Genomic DNA, 16,327 nt, shown 5'->3' on the forward strand with positions numbered 1-16,327 from the left:
TGTTCATTCCCATGTAATATGCCAGCACACAGCAAGAGTACAGCAATTGTTGTCAAAATTAATTAAATAATTAAAGGCTCTTTAATTAAAGCCCTCAATAACCCACCCACAGAGCAGAGAGCTCACTGCATCTCTGCATGATTTACTGCTGTGGCTTAACATCCTTTCAATGAACCTCTACTTTGGATGGCACTCTCTCTCTCTAATGGAGAAACTCATTCATCTGCAATGCAGAGATGGCAGCAGAATTACCCACCCTCAGAAAGGCCTCCAATCTGCCTGTGCTTGAGTCACTGTTCTGGCCTTGCTTCTTTCCCACCAGGAGACATACCCAGATCAGTGACTCATGCAGAAACACAGGGAGTGGGGGGGGGGGCTCCTCTGAGAGTGAGTCATTTTAACTCTTACATATTCTACAAGTATGCTGTTCAGGTTAAACAGGGAAAGGAACATTTTATTTTTATATTTTGAAAGAACAAAGTTTGGGAAAAACTGGCCTACGTTTATGAACAAGTGCTGAATGACGCCAACTTGCTGTTTTCGAATATCACATCTGGATATTCATTCATGGGATTTAGACCTAAATAAATATAGCATCCTGTTAAAATTATTCTCTCCCCCCCCCTCCCGTTTTGTTTATTTCTGTAGTATTTGTCTACTATGGAATTTGCTGCTTCAGTCACTTGGCACAACTTAACTAATCTACAACTTCCAAATGTAAAACAAAAAATCCTCTCATTCTTTAAACAGTTAGCCAATGATATAAACTTGGCAGACCTTCATGATGAGTTACAAAAAAACCATAATCCTATTTGGGGGGGGGGGAGAAAATATGAATATGGAAATAGATGTATTTTGTATTTGAAGTGGTGAGCGTCGATGCTGACATATTTGGAACTCATTTCCCATACTTCAAAAGCAGATAATATTATTAATAGTAAAACAATAATAAATGCTTCATAGAAAAATTTTCAGTCCGATTGTTTGTTTGTTTTTAATATTTGATTTTGTTCCATAGAAAATTGGCCATTTCAACTCTGTAGTTTTGATAATATAGTTATGGTTTTGATAACTGTGCTCAGACCACTCAGCAGTTTCTGTTGCGCATAATAGTAGATACTTGAAACTGGAATGTTTCCAGAGTCATTGGCGTAGTTTTTTAAGGGGTGCCCACCAGCCTCATTGGCATTAAAGAGCATAGTGAATCGCACCTCCTTGTCTTTGATCTTTGTGCCTGAGAAGTTTTGCCTCTTGTTCTGAATCCAAGTTATCAAATAGTTATCCATATGAGAGACTGAGTCATCACAAGAACATTCTTATTTTAACATTTACAGAGTAGAAAAAAGAAAGCTAACTGACCCACTTGAAGCTTTAAAAGAAAAGTACTTGAGACCATCCCCGGGATTCTTATTCCACCCACAAGTAAGTATTTTTTACAATCAAGATGTTGTGATGGTAAACAAACATGTTAAGCCATAGACACAGGTGCACAGGAACAACGGGAATCTTAGTCATTATCGGATTTCCTAAAACATACAAGTTTTAGTGAGCAGGGAGAAACAAACCACGTAGCATTGTTTTACTTTTCACAATGTTTTTCAGGAAGACTTCAAGAGAATAGTGCAACTGTCTCCACATGCCCAGTGGAATTCTGGGGTTGTGTGTCTCAGATGCCACAAGAGAAGCCCCTTAGGGTGTACTGGAAGTAGTCTTTCATCTGCATGACTGCCTCTAAGAAAAATGCCCAGAAGTCGCACTATGCAGACTGGCATGAGCAAAATGCCGGGCACACCCAAAGCACCTCCCTGAATTTCTAGCCTCTGTTTTCAAGGCACTGTGCTTGTTAAACTAAGTTCTTAAGCAGTTATGCCAAACAAAAGCACCTGGTGAAATGATAATATGACTGATCCACCATATGTCTACTTCTCAATTTTTCAAGATATGTCAACAGGGAGCAACTTCTGGTATTTGCTTATGTCATACCTGCCAGGGGGCAAAAATGCCCAACCCAAGTGCATGACAGACAGGCTCAGTCACAAGTTTAGGGTCTATTTTGTTTCTAAGCCACAGGAATTTGTGGGTCCACCTTAATACATAACCTTTGCCACCTGTAACTTCTTGATGCATGAGATAAAATTGAGCACTGCTTGCATAGACTTCACCATTTTTGTTTTGTCAGGTCAAGGTGGCTTCTTCTGGTTATGCTAGTTTAGTAGCCTAAACAAAGGTCTAGGATCTTGGAATTCTAATTTCTAATGCTATGTTTCATTTATAACACTATAGGCAAACACTGATATGATTGTTAACCTCCTTGTTAACAGAATGCTCCACAGTACTATAGAAAGCCACTGTTTTACTGTTGAAAATGATTATGCGCAGCTTAGCAGGCATGGCCAAGCTCAGAGGATAAGGTTATGAGAACTTGTCAGCAACCGTATTTGTGGTAGTCCAAATTAGTGTAGGCTGGCATTCAGGGAAGATTTATTTCATAAGAATCTACTAATAAGTGGATAAAGAATGCATAGTTTATACTAACTGAAACCTGGCTTAGGACACTTCGGGACAAAATTATAGGGATGCAGTACATTGCCCAGGCAGGTGCACTATGTGACCCATGAGAGCAGTAAAATAGCCAGACTGTACAACAGTGACGGGATAAAATCAGGCCAAATCTTTATTGACAGCAGCAGACAGGGCAAGGGTTGGTATGGCATTGGGTCCCTGGATCAGTTCATCATTCCACAAGCCCCATGTTGATGGGATGGATCTGCTGGGTCTGGATCGCCCCAAACCTGCACAACAGGAGTCGCCCAGTGCTGAACCTTGCTGTGGTGCAAGCCAAGCAAGCAAGGTCTCACTAGGGACCAGAGTGCAGGTTCCAACTGGGCAGATACCGAACCCACGATTGGGTTTGCCATGGTTCATCCTCCCCTCAGGCCCCTTATGGGGGCCCCCCTACACTATGTTGATCCTGACCAGTGCCATTTCCGCCCTCATACCAAAAATGTTCTTCCGTCTAACCAAGAAAGTTGGGAAGTTTTTAATATTTAATGCTGTAATGTTTTTAACACTCGATTGGAAGTCACCCAGAGTGGGTGGGGAAACTCAGCCAGATGGGCGGGGTATAAATATTATTATGATGATGATGATGATGATGATGATGATGATGATGATGATGATGAAAGCCATAATTTCACTGAGGGAAAGGCAGAAAAAACCCCAACCAAGTGCCAATCAGGGAGGGGGGGAGAGAGAGAGATAAAGAAAGAAAGAAAGAAAGAAAGAAAGAAAGAAAGAAAGAAAGAAAGAAAGAAAGAAAGAAAGAAAGAAATCCTTTCTGGCTCTGTCAACCAGCAACCCAAAGTTGCTCAGTTGGTCAGTGAAGGCTGTAAGCCAGTGCTTTTTTTTTTCTTCTAAAATTTTTTTTAGGGATACTCTCGTTTTCCTACTCATATTGAAATACTGCCCCTCAATGAGGCCAAACTTAGATTCACAAAATGTTTAGGGGTATGTGTACCCCTGCATCCCTCCAGAAAAAAGCACTGTTCTGACCCAAGGGTGCCACCATGGGCAGGAAGCTCTCAAAGCAAAATGGCTGTGAGCTCCAGGGGAAGCAGCCTTATATAGGCTTTCCCCTCCCCTCTTCAGCAAGGGCTCATGGGACAGCTTTTACCTTGCCCAGTATTTTGCTGCAATCTATGGGCCGTAGCGCTGCTGGGCAAAGGGGTCCCATGCTTATTAGACACAGAATGGGGCTTGGCGTGTGCGTGAGGCTCCAGGCTCAACCCTAGTATCACAATTGGTATTTTGAATTAAAAAACAACAATTGCCAAGCATAAAGTGTTTCCTTCCAGGACTAATGCATGCACAAATGTTAAGTCTCATATGCAGTCATCCTCATGGCATCAAAACAGACTTGGAAAATCTTTTACATTACAGATTAAGCTCACATCCACAGGGTATACCTCAGTCAAGAGCCTTGAGATATTTTCTCCATAGTGGCTGCTGTGACTGAGACAAAAGGGAGATTACTGTACTATTGTTAATAAACGATATAAATTGAGACAATATGGAGTCAAACCCATCTTTCTTTGTTACTCCTCTTATCACCAATTGATGGTGAGTTAAGCATTCTATAACTGTTCTAATTGTTTTTTGAGAGCCAGCAAAAAGCAGTAGCTAGAGTATGAGAACTTAGTTACAATTTATGTTTTGTCATGAGGATGCTAGCAAAAAACTGCCTTCTATATAAAGTGATTGCTCTTTGACATAGCTTTTGAACTGTACACATGGGGGAACTCACAAGAAATGGTTCTTATGCCTTCACGTATGATGGAAAGAATAGATGATGTGCAATGTGATGGACCCAATCAAAATGATACAACAGGGAATCAGTTATTACAGGGTGAATGTTTTCAACATCTTCTCAGTGGCAAATACAATGTGTGTTTTGGTGTTTAGGCTGGCATGCTGTAAATCCAATGCATAGAGTGGGATGTACTCTTATTCTGATCTATGCCCCAAAATGTGAGAAGGGTGATCTGAATACAGAACAGTGAGATGTGACATGCCATAAACATGACTGCTAAGTGCCCTCTTCAGCACTCTGGAGCTTGCATTGCTCCCAGGGACTCCAGTGAGCTGCAAGTAATAAAGTAGACTGGACAACTGTGAGGCCAACCAAACACTTGCTAGAACACATAATCATGCCTGTTGCATGGCAGAGAATAGCTTACTTTGCTGCCTCCACTGCATGCATCCACAAGCAAGTGGGCTACAGAGCTGTTCATGATGGTCCAGGGAATGTCAAAACCTTCTCCAGTGAACTTTGAGAATAAAATTGGTTGCATCTGCAGCAATTTGGACTATAATTTTGTTGCAGATCCCACTGAGATGTCCAGTGCATCAGCTGATCTTACTCTGTGGGGTCTGTTGCAGTTAGTGAGGCATTGAAGACATGAACAAGGTGCCTGCAGCAGTGCTACCAATCATGTGCTTTCTTGATCCCTGCTGCTCTTGACTGATAAGGACTAGGCAGGAAGTGGCTATGACCAGGTGGGTTCAGGGTGTGGTGGTGAGCTGGTTGTGCTACCATTCCTCAAGAAACCCACCCTGGACCTGTTGGTGTATGACAACTACTGCCTAGTCACCAATATCCCCATTTTGAGGAACTAGAGAGATCCACAGTAACCCAGCTGTAGGAACTCTTGGATAGTACTGATTTTCAGGACCCAACTCAGTGCCTGGATGTAGTTGTGGGATGGATGAGGGCCAGTGAGATGACGGCTCTGTAAGTAAGCAGTTCTTGGGTCAAGGAAATAATTCACCTGTTCTGGAGGGGGTGCACTCCCTCTGAAATGGTTCCATCGTTGCTACTAGAGACCCAAGTGACCATAGTGGCTAGGACTAGGAGTGCCTTTTACCAGGTTTGGCTGGTGCAGTAGCTACGATGGTTCCTGGACAGGGATAGTTTAGCCATAGTGACCCATGCACCGGGTAATCTCAGCAACGGATTACTGCAGTGTAGCCTTTGCAGGGCTCATCCCAAGGCTGGATCAGAAGCTGCAGCCAGTACAGAATGCGGTAGCATGGCTGCTCAGTGGAGTTGCATATTGTGAATATAGCAGAGGCACGTGCATTGGCTGTCAATTTGCTACTGAGCCTGGTTTGAGGTTTCGCTGTTAGCTTATAAATGTATCCGAAAGAGTGCCTTCTCCCATATAGACTGCCCAACTCATTGAAACCAGCACATGGGAATCTTGTGGTGGCACCACAGCCACTGGTATTCTGTCTTGTATTCAACAGGTAGAGAGGTCTTTGCCTACCTGGGAAATTAGGCTTGCATAAACTGCATTATGATTTAAGTATGTCGTAAAAAGGTGTTTGCTCCAAGAGGCATCTTTTGATTAGTAATGTTGCTGCATACACGGCGACCAGATTGGACTACTATATATTTATATATATCTATTGTTTTATACTGATTGTTTTTGTTGCTTTGTAATTCTGTGTTGTACACTGCTTTGGATATTTTTAAATATAAAGCAGTATATAAAGATTTTAAATAAAATAAAATGCAGGATTTCTGCAAAAGCTGGCCTTGGGCTTCAGCTACTCCATATGAAGCAAAAATGTGGCTTTGAGCTACTTTAAAGGTTGTGTAATAAATACATACTGGAAAGGGGGGGGGGAGGAAAAGAACAGGAACTATGGGGGTGGAGGGAAGTTGGCAGGGAGCAATTATAAGAAGGGACATAGAAGAGCCTGCTGGATCAGGCCTGCAGCCCATGTAGCCCAGCCTCCTGGTCTCACAGATGGGCCAGCCAGATGCCTGAGGGAAAGCTGCAAGCAGGACCTGAGGAAAGGCTGCCATGCAACACCTTCTTTTTTCTAACAACCACACTACCTTTTGTCACATGACTAAGAGACAGTCCCTTTGTCTGTACCCAGGAAGATTATGTAAACTTCATCACATCTTTTATTTCTGCCAAACTTCATATTCTGAGAGCCGCTTCTAACATTAAGTTCTGAAGGGGTAAAATCTTCACACAAAGCTGCTTGTTTGAAACAGATATACTTTTTAGAATGAAATGAAAACTATTTACTTTTTAAAATGAAAACTATGGGGATTTCCATATAAATTAGGTAACTGACAGTGAATGTCTACCCAGACCATCTGTCATGTATGCTTTAGTTGAGTTGAGCTTCCTGCATTCCAGGGGGTTGGGCTAGATGGCCCTACAATTCTGTGATTCTCTATTCCCAGATAAGTGGGTACGTGATTGCAGCTGAGAGTGTTATTTTCCTAGGATTAGCATGTCATGACGTCAGCAGTGATCACAGACACTGAGTTCAAAGCAGTAGCTGTGTTCAGCAACCAAAGTTCAGAGGTGACTTAACGGAAGGTGGATGAAGTGAACTGTCTCTACCCTTCTCTCACACCCCTATATATCAATGCCAGTCACTCCCCCACTTCACAAACCATTGCTCTGTTTTGCTTGTGGGAAATGTACACAAACCTGTTGCCCCTTTAGAAGTATTTTTGTGTGGTGGCTAACACTGTGTTAGGTATTTATCAGCTACAATAACCCGAGAGCCAGAATGACATAGTTGTTAAAGTGGGGAGATGCATATTCAAGTCCCCACTCAGCCATGAAGATCACTGGATGACTGTGACCCAGTTACTCTCAGCCTAGCCAAATTCATAGGGTTGCTGTGAGAATAAAATGGGGAAAACCACTTACGCTGTTCTGGGCTTTGTGGAGGGAAGGCAGATTTTAAATGTAGTATTACTAATAAAATGCTGATGATGAGATGTGTGGGTTGTGGTACATGCCACCCCAGGTGAGTGCTACATGCCAGAGTGGGTTGGAAACAGACCCAAAAGAACTGTATTTTATTATTTTATGTGAGCCACCTTGGGTAGCCTTCTGGATCAAAAGGAAGAACAGAAATAAAATAGAGTAATTAACATAGATGGTTGGACAGTGTTCTCGAAGCTACCAACATGAGTCTGACCAAACTGCGGGAGACAGTGGAAGACAGGAGTGCCTGGCATGCTCTGGTCCATGGGGTCACAAAGAGTCAGACACGACTGAATGACTAAACAACAACAACAATTAACATAGAAACATAGGAAGCGGCCTTGTATTGAGTCAAACAAGTGGTCCATCTAGCTCAGTATTATTTACACTGATTGGCAGCAGCTCCCCTGGCCCTACCTGGAGATTGTAGAGATGGAACTCCAGACCTTCTGTATAGAAGTCCAACTGCTCTACCACCGAGCTACAAATATTGATAAACCCTATGTCAGAACTCACTCCCAAACTTGTACGGCTATAGTTAAAATGAGAGATGATTAAAACAAATACACAGGTACCTTGGGTTAAGAACTTAATTTGTTCTGGAGGTCTGTTCTTAACCTGAAACAGTTCTTAACCTGAAGCACCACTTTAGCTAATGGGGCCTCCTGCGCCACCAGAGCACGATTTCTGTTCTTATCCTGAAGCAAAGTTCATAACCCGAGGTAATATTTCTGGGTTAGCGGAGTCTGTAACCTGAAGTGTATGTAACCTGAAGCGTATGTAACCCGAGGTACCACTGTACACTTGTTTTGGCTGCAGTGACTTAGAGCCTTCTAGTAGCCCCTGCAAAAGGATGTAGTAAGAGGTTAATGGAAGGCTGGTCAACAGGTCTGCCTCCTGGGGATGTGACTGAGCCTCATGGAATCTTCCTTGTGGAGTGCCCAAGGCATAGAAAATAAAGTATGAGGTAACACAAGGTATGGGCTCATAAGTGGACATGTACATTTGTAGGTTTGAATTGTCCTCTTTTTTGTGTGAAGAAGAATCATGCCCAGAGGTGGAGCATATGCCTGCGCTGCCTGGGCCGGTGTGTGGGATGTGCCCCGGGGGGGGGGGGTGTGGCAGGCATCCTTGACACACTGCAGTTCAGAGCAGGAGAGGCGCGGGGAAGCTGCCACCCACTCTCCTCCTGCTTACCTCCTCTGGGTCAGCCTGTGCCAGGCACAAGCGCCGCAGCCAAGGCGCAGCTCCTTCTTGCGTAGAGCCAGGCTCCAATAAAGGAGCCTGCTGTGGAGGAGCCTGTTTGAGCCCCCTCACAAAATTGCATCCGGGGCCACGGCCCCCAGGGACCCCCCTCCCATGCTACGCCTCTGATCATGCCGATCTAGGCTGCATGCATATGAGGCTATGCATAGTACACCTGAAGCACTCACAATCTTACCCATGTATTGGCAGCATGCACAGATGAAATTACTTTTCTTGGAGATGCAAAGAAAGCTTTGGTTGAGTGAATGTTGATCAGCTGTCAGATTGAGAGATCTCCCTTAGCCGGCCTGTTTTTCCTTGGATCTTTGCTTTTCCTTACTCTAGCTCCTCTGGTGGTTGGTCTTTAGATAATACTGCCACCACTTGGAAATACTCCCATTTTTGGCTGTTATCACTTGATCAACTTACTGTGCAATTGCCGCAGCTTTACCTACATCACCACAAGTGTCTAAAACTAAGGTTTGTGAGGATTGCAGAAAATCCTCCCAGCCGTGTGGTGAGCATCTCCATACAAATGGCTTACTTACCATGTGCCAGTAAACCAGCTGCCTCTTATGATTTAGCATAGTTCAAGTGGCACCAATCACGTGAATAATGAGCCTGAGTGTGGTACCAGTCCTGAGTTTCTGCTAGTCTTCCTTGGTGTGTCTTTTCCTGTCCTGGTTCTCTTGTCTTGTAAATGTTCAGGACCTACTTTTGCTTCGCTTCTTCTGCAGCCCACATCCTGTGAAGAAGGTCTTCACTATTTACGATAAACCACGACATGGCAGCAGGCAACAAAAAAACCCTGTGAGGTTCATTGAGCTCTTGGTGGGCTGCCATCCATGTTCGGAAGCAGCTCCCCTGAGCTTGCTGCTGCTCCATGCTTCACTATTGCATCTCTTAACCTTAAGCACTTGTTATGCATTGCACTTAAGCACTTGTTATGCATTGCACTTGTGAATAAGATAAATGAGCAGAAAGGTAAAAATAAATAAATCTGTATGTGAATATGTTTTATTCTAAAGTGAAATTTAGAGATAGTGTCTGCAAATGGCACGCAAATGAAAAAGAGTTTTGAGACAAAACTGGTATGTGTGTGGTCAGGGACCTACCACAATTTTGCTGGTTGGTAAAATAGGATTAGAACATACTAAGAGATACGCTGCTTTAGTTCCAAAGGCAGAATTTAACTCAGTGTTGTGTGATAACTTATTTTGTGCTACTGTTTTAATAATCATACAAAGATTAACTTTAGTGGTTGACAAACATACCTGTAAGTTCCCATAAAAACTATGGGAAGCTATTAGGACCAAACCACTCAGACCCTGTTTAAAAGAAAAATCTACTTAAAATAAACACATCTTGATTTATTTTTTGAAAACGATCATTTTGGAACGTAATAATTACAATGGCCGCACTGCATTTTGGATATGATGGACAAGTTGAGACACAGCACTGACTCCCTTTTAACTCTGGTTAAGAAATGGCAAGCCAGCTTTGGGAAAATACTCTCCTACCTCCCTTTCTCTGGATCAAATTGCCCTCTCCTACCTTAAGTGGAATTTCAACACTGTTGTGTACTGGCCCAATGTCACTTCAGATACAAATAATCCACTTCCAGAAGGGTAATCCATGTTAGTCACTCATAGCAAAAACAACAAAGAGTTTTAGCAACTTAAAGACAAACCAATTTATTGTAGCATGAACTATACATTAATTGCAATAAGGGATCCAAAAGCAGGAATAATGTGTTGTTTTTGTTTCAATTTTGCTCCCAGTTCCAATTGCCTGATCAAAGAACTTGGGTAAGTTCATTCTTTATATTTTCAATTTAAACACTGTAGAAGAAATTGCATAAGAAACGTGACATGAAAACTCATTTACTTCACTGCAACCCTACAAGTCTTTTCCCGCTAATTATTTTAGCTCTCCTAAATCACACTTGTGTCTTATTCTACTTTTCATCAAATGCTAGTCTTTATTCCATTACACGTTCTAATGAATGGGAGTCTGCTACAAAGGACTGTATGTGCAACCGTTTCAAAGAATTGTATTAAGATTTCTAGAGGCATAAAATTGTTGTGCCAGTGACTGATCCAAAGCTCTGAGCTTACAGCAGCACAATTGCACACATAAAGCATTTTACTGTGCTGGTGTGGGCTTTGTTTGCCATCTACTACAGTGGTACCTCGCAAGACGAATGCCTCGCAAGACAAAAAACTCGCTAGACGAAAGGTTTTTTCGTCCGCGATTTGCCTCGCAAGACGAATTTCCCTATGGGCTTGCTTCGCAAGACGAAAACGTCTTGCGACTTTGTTAAGCCGTTTAAACCGTGCTTCGCAAGACGGAAAATTCGCTAGACGGCAAAAATTGCGGAATGAATTAATTTCGTCTTGCGGGGCACCACTGTATAGATCAGAAGCCATCATACTGGCGAGTTTAGATGACATCCCTCACAGATCACAGCGCTCCCCTCACATGCATGTGTCAGTACATGCATAAAGCAGATCAAGCAAAACACATAGATGTGTGTTTGTGGCTGCCACAGCTAGGAAGTACCAAGCTAGGTTGGGCATCCCTGTCATCCACTCACACATTTTTTGAACATGTGATGGAGGATCTCTCTGAGCACCCACCTTTGAAACAATCTTTTGCAGATGAATCCATGTAAAGGAATATTATATAGTCATTATTTAAGTATATTTCCCACCCACCCCAGGGAAACCCTATCGCTCAATCAGCTCAAACATCAACTGGGTTTTCTATGGATTTATGTTTGCCCCAATTTAAAGCTAAAGAGCAGGTTTTCGCTGGGAAAGGAGCAGGGCAAGGAGAAAATCTCTTGGACCTGTGCTCTCTGGACATGGAACAAGCGGAAGTGTGGATGAGCCTACAGTTGGCTTGGGCAAAAATGAGAAGCTCAACTGCTTCTTGTGGCACTTCATCAGTTCACCTCAGTACTCTGCACGTGACCATTACAATTTACTTCTCTCTTTGTTTTTATTTTTTTCATAGTTCGTAGCAGTACTTTGTACAGCTCCATTTTTTAATTGTGAGCCCTGAACCTGGGGGATGAGAACTATTGATTGATTGGGCAGTTTATTAATATTTTCTTGGCGCTGTGCAAAAATTATGAAATGATGGACTACCATCCACCAAACACAAAACAAAAGTGAAACAAGGAGGGCAAGCAGATTCAAGTACCAGTTCTTCATAAATTATACTATATTCTTCATAAATGTTATGATGATGACCAGGTGGATTGTCTGCTGATGGAGGCATTTCTGAGAAAGGGCAAACTACACTGCAGTTGTTCCCACCCAAGCCAATGGAGTAGGCCTTGGAGTCTCACCTCTCCCACTGATGCAGCCAGATAGATTTAGCTTGTGCATCATGATGAGCATTGGTGAACGGAAGCAACTACCAATAATTATAGCCAGTCACATGACAAGGTCTAACCTCCATAAAGGTTTTCAGGTCAGACCTGCTCCTTTTTAGAACAGCAAGGGAGTTCAGGTTCAAATGAAGACCACAGATACATGTTTTTAAAACCAGGTCTGCTCTGAAAATGAGAGATGGGTGTGAGGGGTCTCATTTAATGAGCAAAACGGATATATAGCTGAGGAGTGCAGACCTTCCCTGCTACACATCTTTTCTGCAGTCTGTCGCACAGCGTCACTTTTCTGGCTCGAGTACCAAAATTGAGATCAGATTAGAGAAAGATTAGAGATTCACTTGGGGAGAAGAGCTACAGGAAAATAAGTGATGGGAAGGTTTCGTATTTCAAGAATACGAACGTCTTCAACCCAGTTTGTTTGTTCCACTTTAACCCCGCTGTCACTTGTAGGTTTAAGGCAGTTTACAATATTTTAGCATTTTCCCTCCCTTGCTGTATCCCACTCCTTTCTCACTGGCAGATTTGAGGAAGAGATGAAGAATGAAATTCCCAACCAAATGATCTCTCCCCTGTTTTCCTTTCTCCTATTCACATGAACAAATCCATACAATTCTTCTTGAGGGTCGCTAAAATAGACCCAAAATAAAATGTATTGGCAATGACAATGAAAAGATGCTGATATGGTCTAGATTTTTCATATTTCTTAAAAATGCACTAATTAACATAGAAAATGAACATCTGTATCATTTTTCATTTCCCATGAATTATGATGGCCAGCCATTTTGTGAAGCAAGGCTTCAGTGGCCTAATTTATGAAATGCTAGGGTCATGTAATCCTCCGATTTCAAGGTATTAAGTCATTATTTATTTTTAACAGACTATTTACCCTATATATCTGTTACTGTTTTTCTGTCCCTAGCTAATAAACTTTGACATAAAGGACCAAGGCCATGTTTGATGGTATCAAACCCATCTGAGATGCTTATAAATACCGTCTCCCCTCTAGTTATGGCCATGTCTACATTTTTGGGCCTGAACTGGGAGAGCGTGCAGGTTTGCGTCACCCAACAGTTTATAGCCTCTCTGGGACTAAAAGGGAGGTACGGGATACAAGCAGCTTCCTTTTCTAAACTTCTGAATGCAGATAGAATCAGCTATTTACGTATGTAAATCAAAATTGGTATGCTGTATAGCATTAAAATATGCTGGGTTTTTATTTATTTAAAAAACATACTTAGCCCAGATTAAGAGCATGCATTGCTTAACCATAAGGAGCCTGTGTATGAGAGTGGAAACAAAGAACTCTCTTGCCACCCCCTAGCTCTAGGAATGTCTCTGTAGACATATAAAATCCAATCGTTGCCCTGAATTTTTTCTTCTCTTAATATGAGGTAACATGATGTTGGTTTTGGATAAGGAATATTGTCTCCCTCGGTGAGGAAATATTTCAGCGCCAGACATCTGTTCTAGCCTTGCATTCACATGTGAATATTGGGGCAGGAAGGAATGAATAGGGGCACTATTTCTTTAATCACTCTCCTTAAACACTTATACCATGCTTCCTCAACCTCGACCCTCCGGATGTTTTTGGCTTACAACTCCCATGATTCCTAGCTAGCAGGACCAGTGGTCAGGGATGCTGGGAATTGTAGTTTCAAATTGTAGTCTCAAAATATTTGGAGGTTGAGGAAGCCTGCCTTATACCTTGCTGCCTGGAAGAGAGCTGTTCCTTCAACAGCGAATCAGCTCAGGCTGGGAGGCTCCATTGCTTCATGGCTCTCAGTCAGCCCGTCCCCCTCCTCCCAAATATACTCATTTACTAGTGATAACTCTGAAGATCCTGCCTGACTCTCCATATTCTCTGTTCCTGTGGTCCCAGGGGAGATTTGGGGGTTTTTTTTTGGGGGGGTGCATGTGTGTCTGTGTACCAGCAGGAACTCGGGCAACTGAAGTGGGCAGTGGTGGCTGGTAACATTTTGATTTAGCAGGGCTGACATTTTTAACCATGCTGTTTTCATCATAAGATGACTTGTATGGCACTTATTTAGGAAAGTGTGGCATTATACTTATGCAGAGTGATATTGTCTCGTCCTCTAAAAAATAAAACAAAACTCTGCACATCTATGAGCAGGGAAAGAGTTTCCATGTAAGAGGGCCCAAGTACAATTTTCAGAAAAGAATGACTCCATACCGCCTGTGTAGAAATTAAGCCTATATTCTATATAATATGACATAAAGTTTTGAGTACATGAATACAAGTTCTTTGCCAAAAAACTAAAAATACTTTTAAAATGTGATGGAAATTTGCTTCCAGTTTCATGCAGCCCCACCCCCACAAAAAAAAATCAGTTTAACTATTCATTATCCAAAAGACTCTTTTCTCTAAATTAAAAGAAGTATCTTCTTGACTGACCTGTCCCCCTTTAATTCTGCAAAGAGTTAACTATGCTATTGCCCGTTACAACACAGTATGACATTGAACTCCATATATTTATTGTGCAGGTTTTTAAAAATAAAAATACTGCCTTAAAAGTTATGAAGCAATTATTTCCTTTTGTAGTTCCTGTTCATGTTTTGAGATAATTTCTCTAAATTTACATTTCTTAGTGTTCACAGTCTGATATCATTGATCATGCAGCTTCCTATACCAGAAGGTTCAAATATTTTGCTCAGTGGTAGAGCACATGCATGAAAATTCTTGCTATAAAGGATTTTCAGTAACTGGGCAGGAAACCACCCCTGCCAGAATTCCTGTGATTAATTTGAGTCAGTGTTGACTGGGAGTATAATCTTCTGTCCTGCTATTCACACCTGAGCTCCACCCTGGAATTTGCGATGTAATAGCATGTATGCATTTATGAATTAATGAATGAATATGTGCATATATAAAGCTTTTGCAGAATGCTTTTATTATGCCACTATGTCAGGGTTTCCCAAACTTGGGTCTCCAGCTGTTTTTGGACTACAATTCCCACCATCCTTGACCACTGGTCCTACTAGCTAGGGATGATGGGAGTTGTAGCCCAAAAACAGCTGGAGACCTCATCTGCGACATGAGAATAATGCTACTGGCCCACTGTACTTTAATGGTTACTGAGATGATGTATGTGAAGCACTATGAATGCTAACAAAAAGTGCTATGTAAATGCAGAATAGTAGTAGTAGTAGCAATAAAAGTGTTCCAGGTCAGAGGGAGCGATTCCTGGGCTTGACCTGAACAACTTGCCCTTCTATTTTTGGAAACTAAGCACGGACCATTCACATTCTGATGGTCTGCGTTTTTGTTAGCAGCCATTGTTATATAGCTATGACATTCTTGTAGAGTTTCCTTCCCCTTCAACTGCTGATATGTCCTCTAGACCCGAGTTCTGCCTCAGCAACCTTTCCTTGGTTTTCTTTGTCTGGGAACATCTGTTCAGATGGGGAAACAATGACCTTTTGCCTTGGCTGAGGCAAAGAGCTACCCTAGCAGGCACTAAGAAGATTAAAGGAAGGCTGCACTGATAGCTTTCATGCTGCTCCAGTGGTTCTCAGCAGTGAGAGGAGAGAATACAAATGGGCAAAAGGACTGTAGGCAAGCAGAAGAAAGAAGCTGGTAATCTCCTCCATCCTTGTCACTTCACTTTTATTCCCAGTTTATTTCAGGTCTATTTCAAAAATAAAGGGGAATGCAACTGATTTCAAGCATGCCCCTTAAGGAAGAACTAAGCATTATGTTACATATGGGGATGCTGTTAAAATGAGTTTGATTCTTGCCCTTTAACATCCAGTACAACTTACTCTGAATCCTGATGCAGTAACTTAACATGTTTCACCACCTCTGCCAGTGGCAGCCAGTTAGGCAAAGAAACACCCAGCATCATGTCAAGACGGGGGAAAGTAAGATAGATGCTACCAGGTTGGAAGGAGACTCAACCTAGGGCTGCCATTTTTAGTGGCAGCATCACCTTCCTTATAAGTTTTAGTTCCCCCTTTAGCTTTATGTCCTCTTTCAGATGCTGCTGCTGAATGACCCTGGAATATTTCTGCAAATGCACACTCTTTAATTCTGTATGGATTAATCTGGTATAAACATCACTCACTAATTATATTCTTCACGGATTGCTCAGAATGAATTGTTCATCTTATGTTGTCCTACTGTATGTAAGCCCTGTTTGGGCTGGTTTTCAAGGCAGAGGATTAAGCTGGCCGTTTCATGTTGATTAAATTTTATTATGCCAATTCCCGTATGATCTGTGTTCCTCAACAGGCAGCCTATGGGCACATCTGGCTCACCAACTGACCCATCAAGTAGATTGCAGTCATACCTTTTTCTTTTGCTAATGCTGGTTGCACCTTAAAGAATGCCACTCCCATAGGTTCTTTCCTGAGCCCTTAGATC

General features: G+C 42.2%; 1 protein-coding gene across 17 annotated transcripts in view; it reads left to right on the forward strand.

Moving 5' to 3' along the window:
* Positions 1-16,327, forward strand: part of MECOM (MDS1 and EVI1 complex locus) — a 468,901-nt gene that overhangs the window by 432,702 nt on the left and 19,872 nt on the right. For 12 of the 17 annotated variants that reach the window (XM_081189979.1, XM_081189988.1, XM_081189991.1 and 9 more), the window contains 2 exons: positions 1,335-1,422; positions 10,328-10,354. In XM_081189979.1, the coding sequence (XP_081046105.1) occupies positions 1,335-1,422; positions 10,328-10,354 (115 nt within the window). The remainder of the gene's footprint in view (positions 1-1,334; positions 1,423-10,327; positions 10,355-16,327) is intronic. The other 5 variants (XM_081189989.1, XM_081189992.1, XM_081189995.1 and 2 more) reach the window with 1 other exon arrangement.

This window comes from Podarcis bocagei (assembly GCF_964188305.1).
Source record: "Podarcis bocagei genome assembly, chromosome: 4".
Lineage (NCBI taxonomy): Eukaryota > Metazoa > Chordata > Lepidosauria > Squamata > Lacertidae > Podarcis > Podarcis bocagei.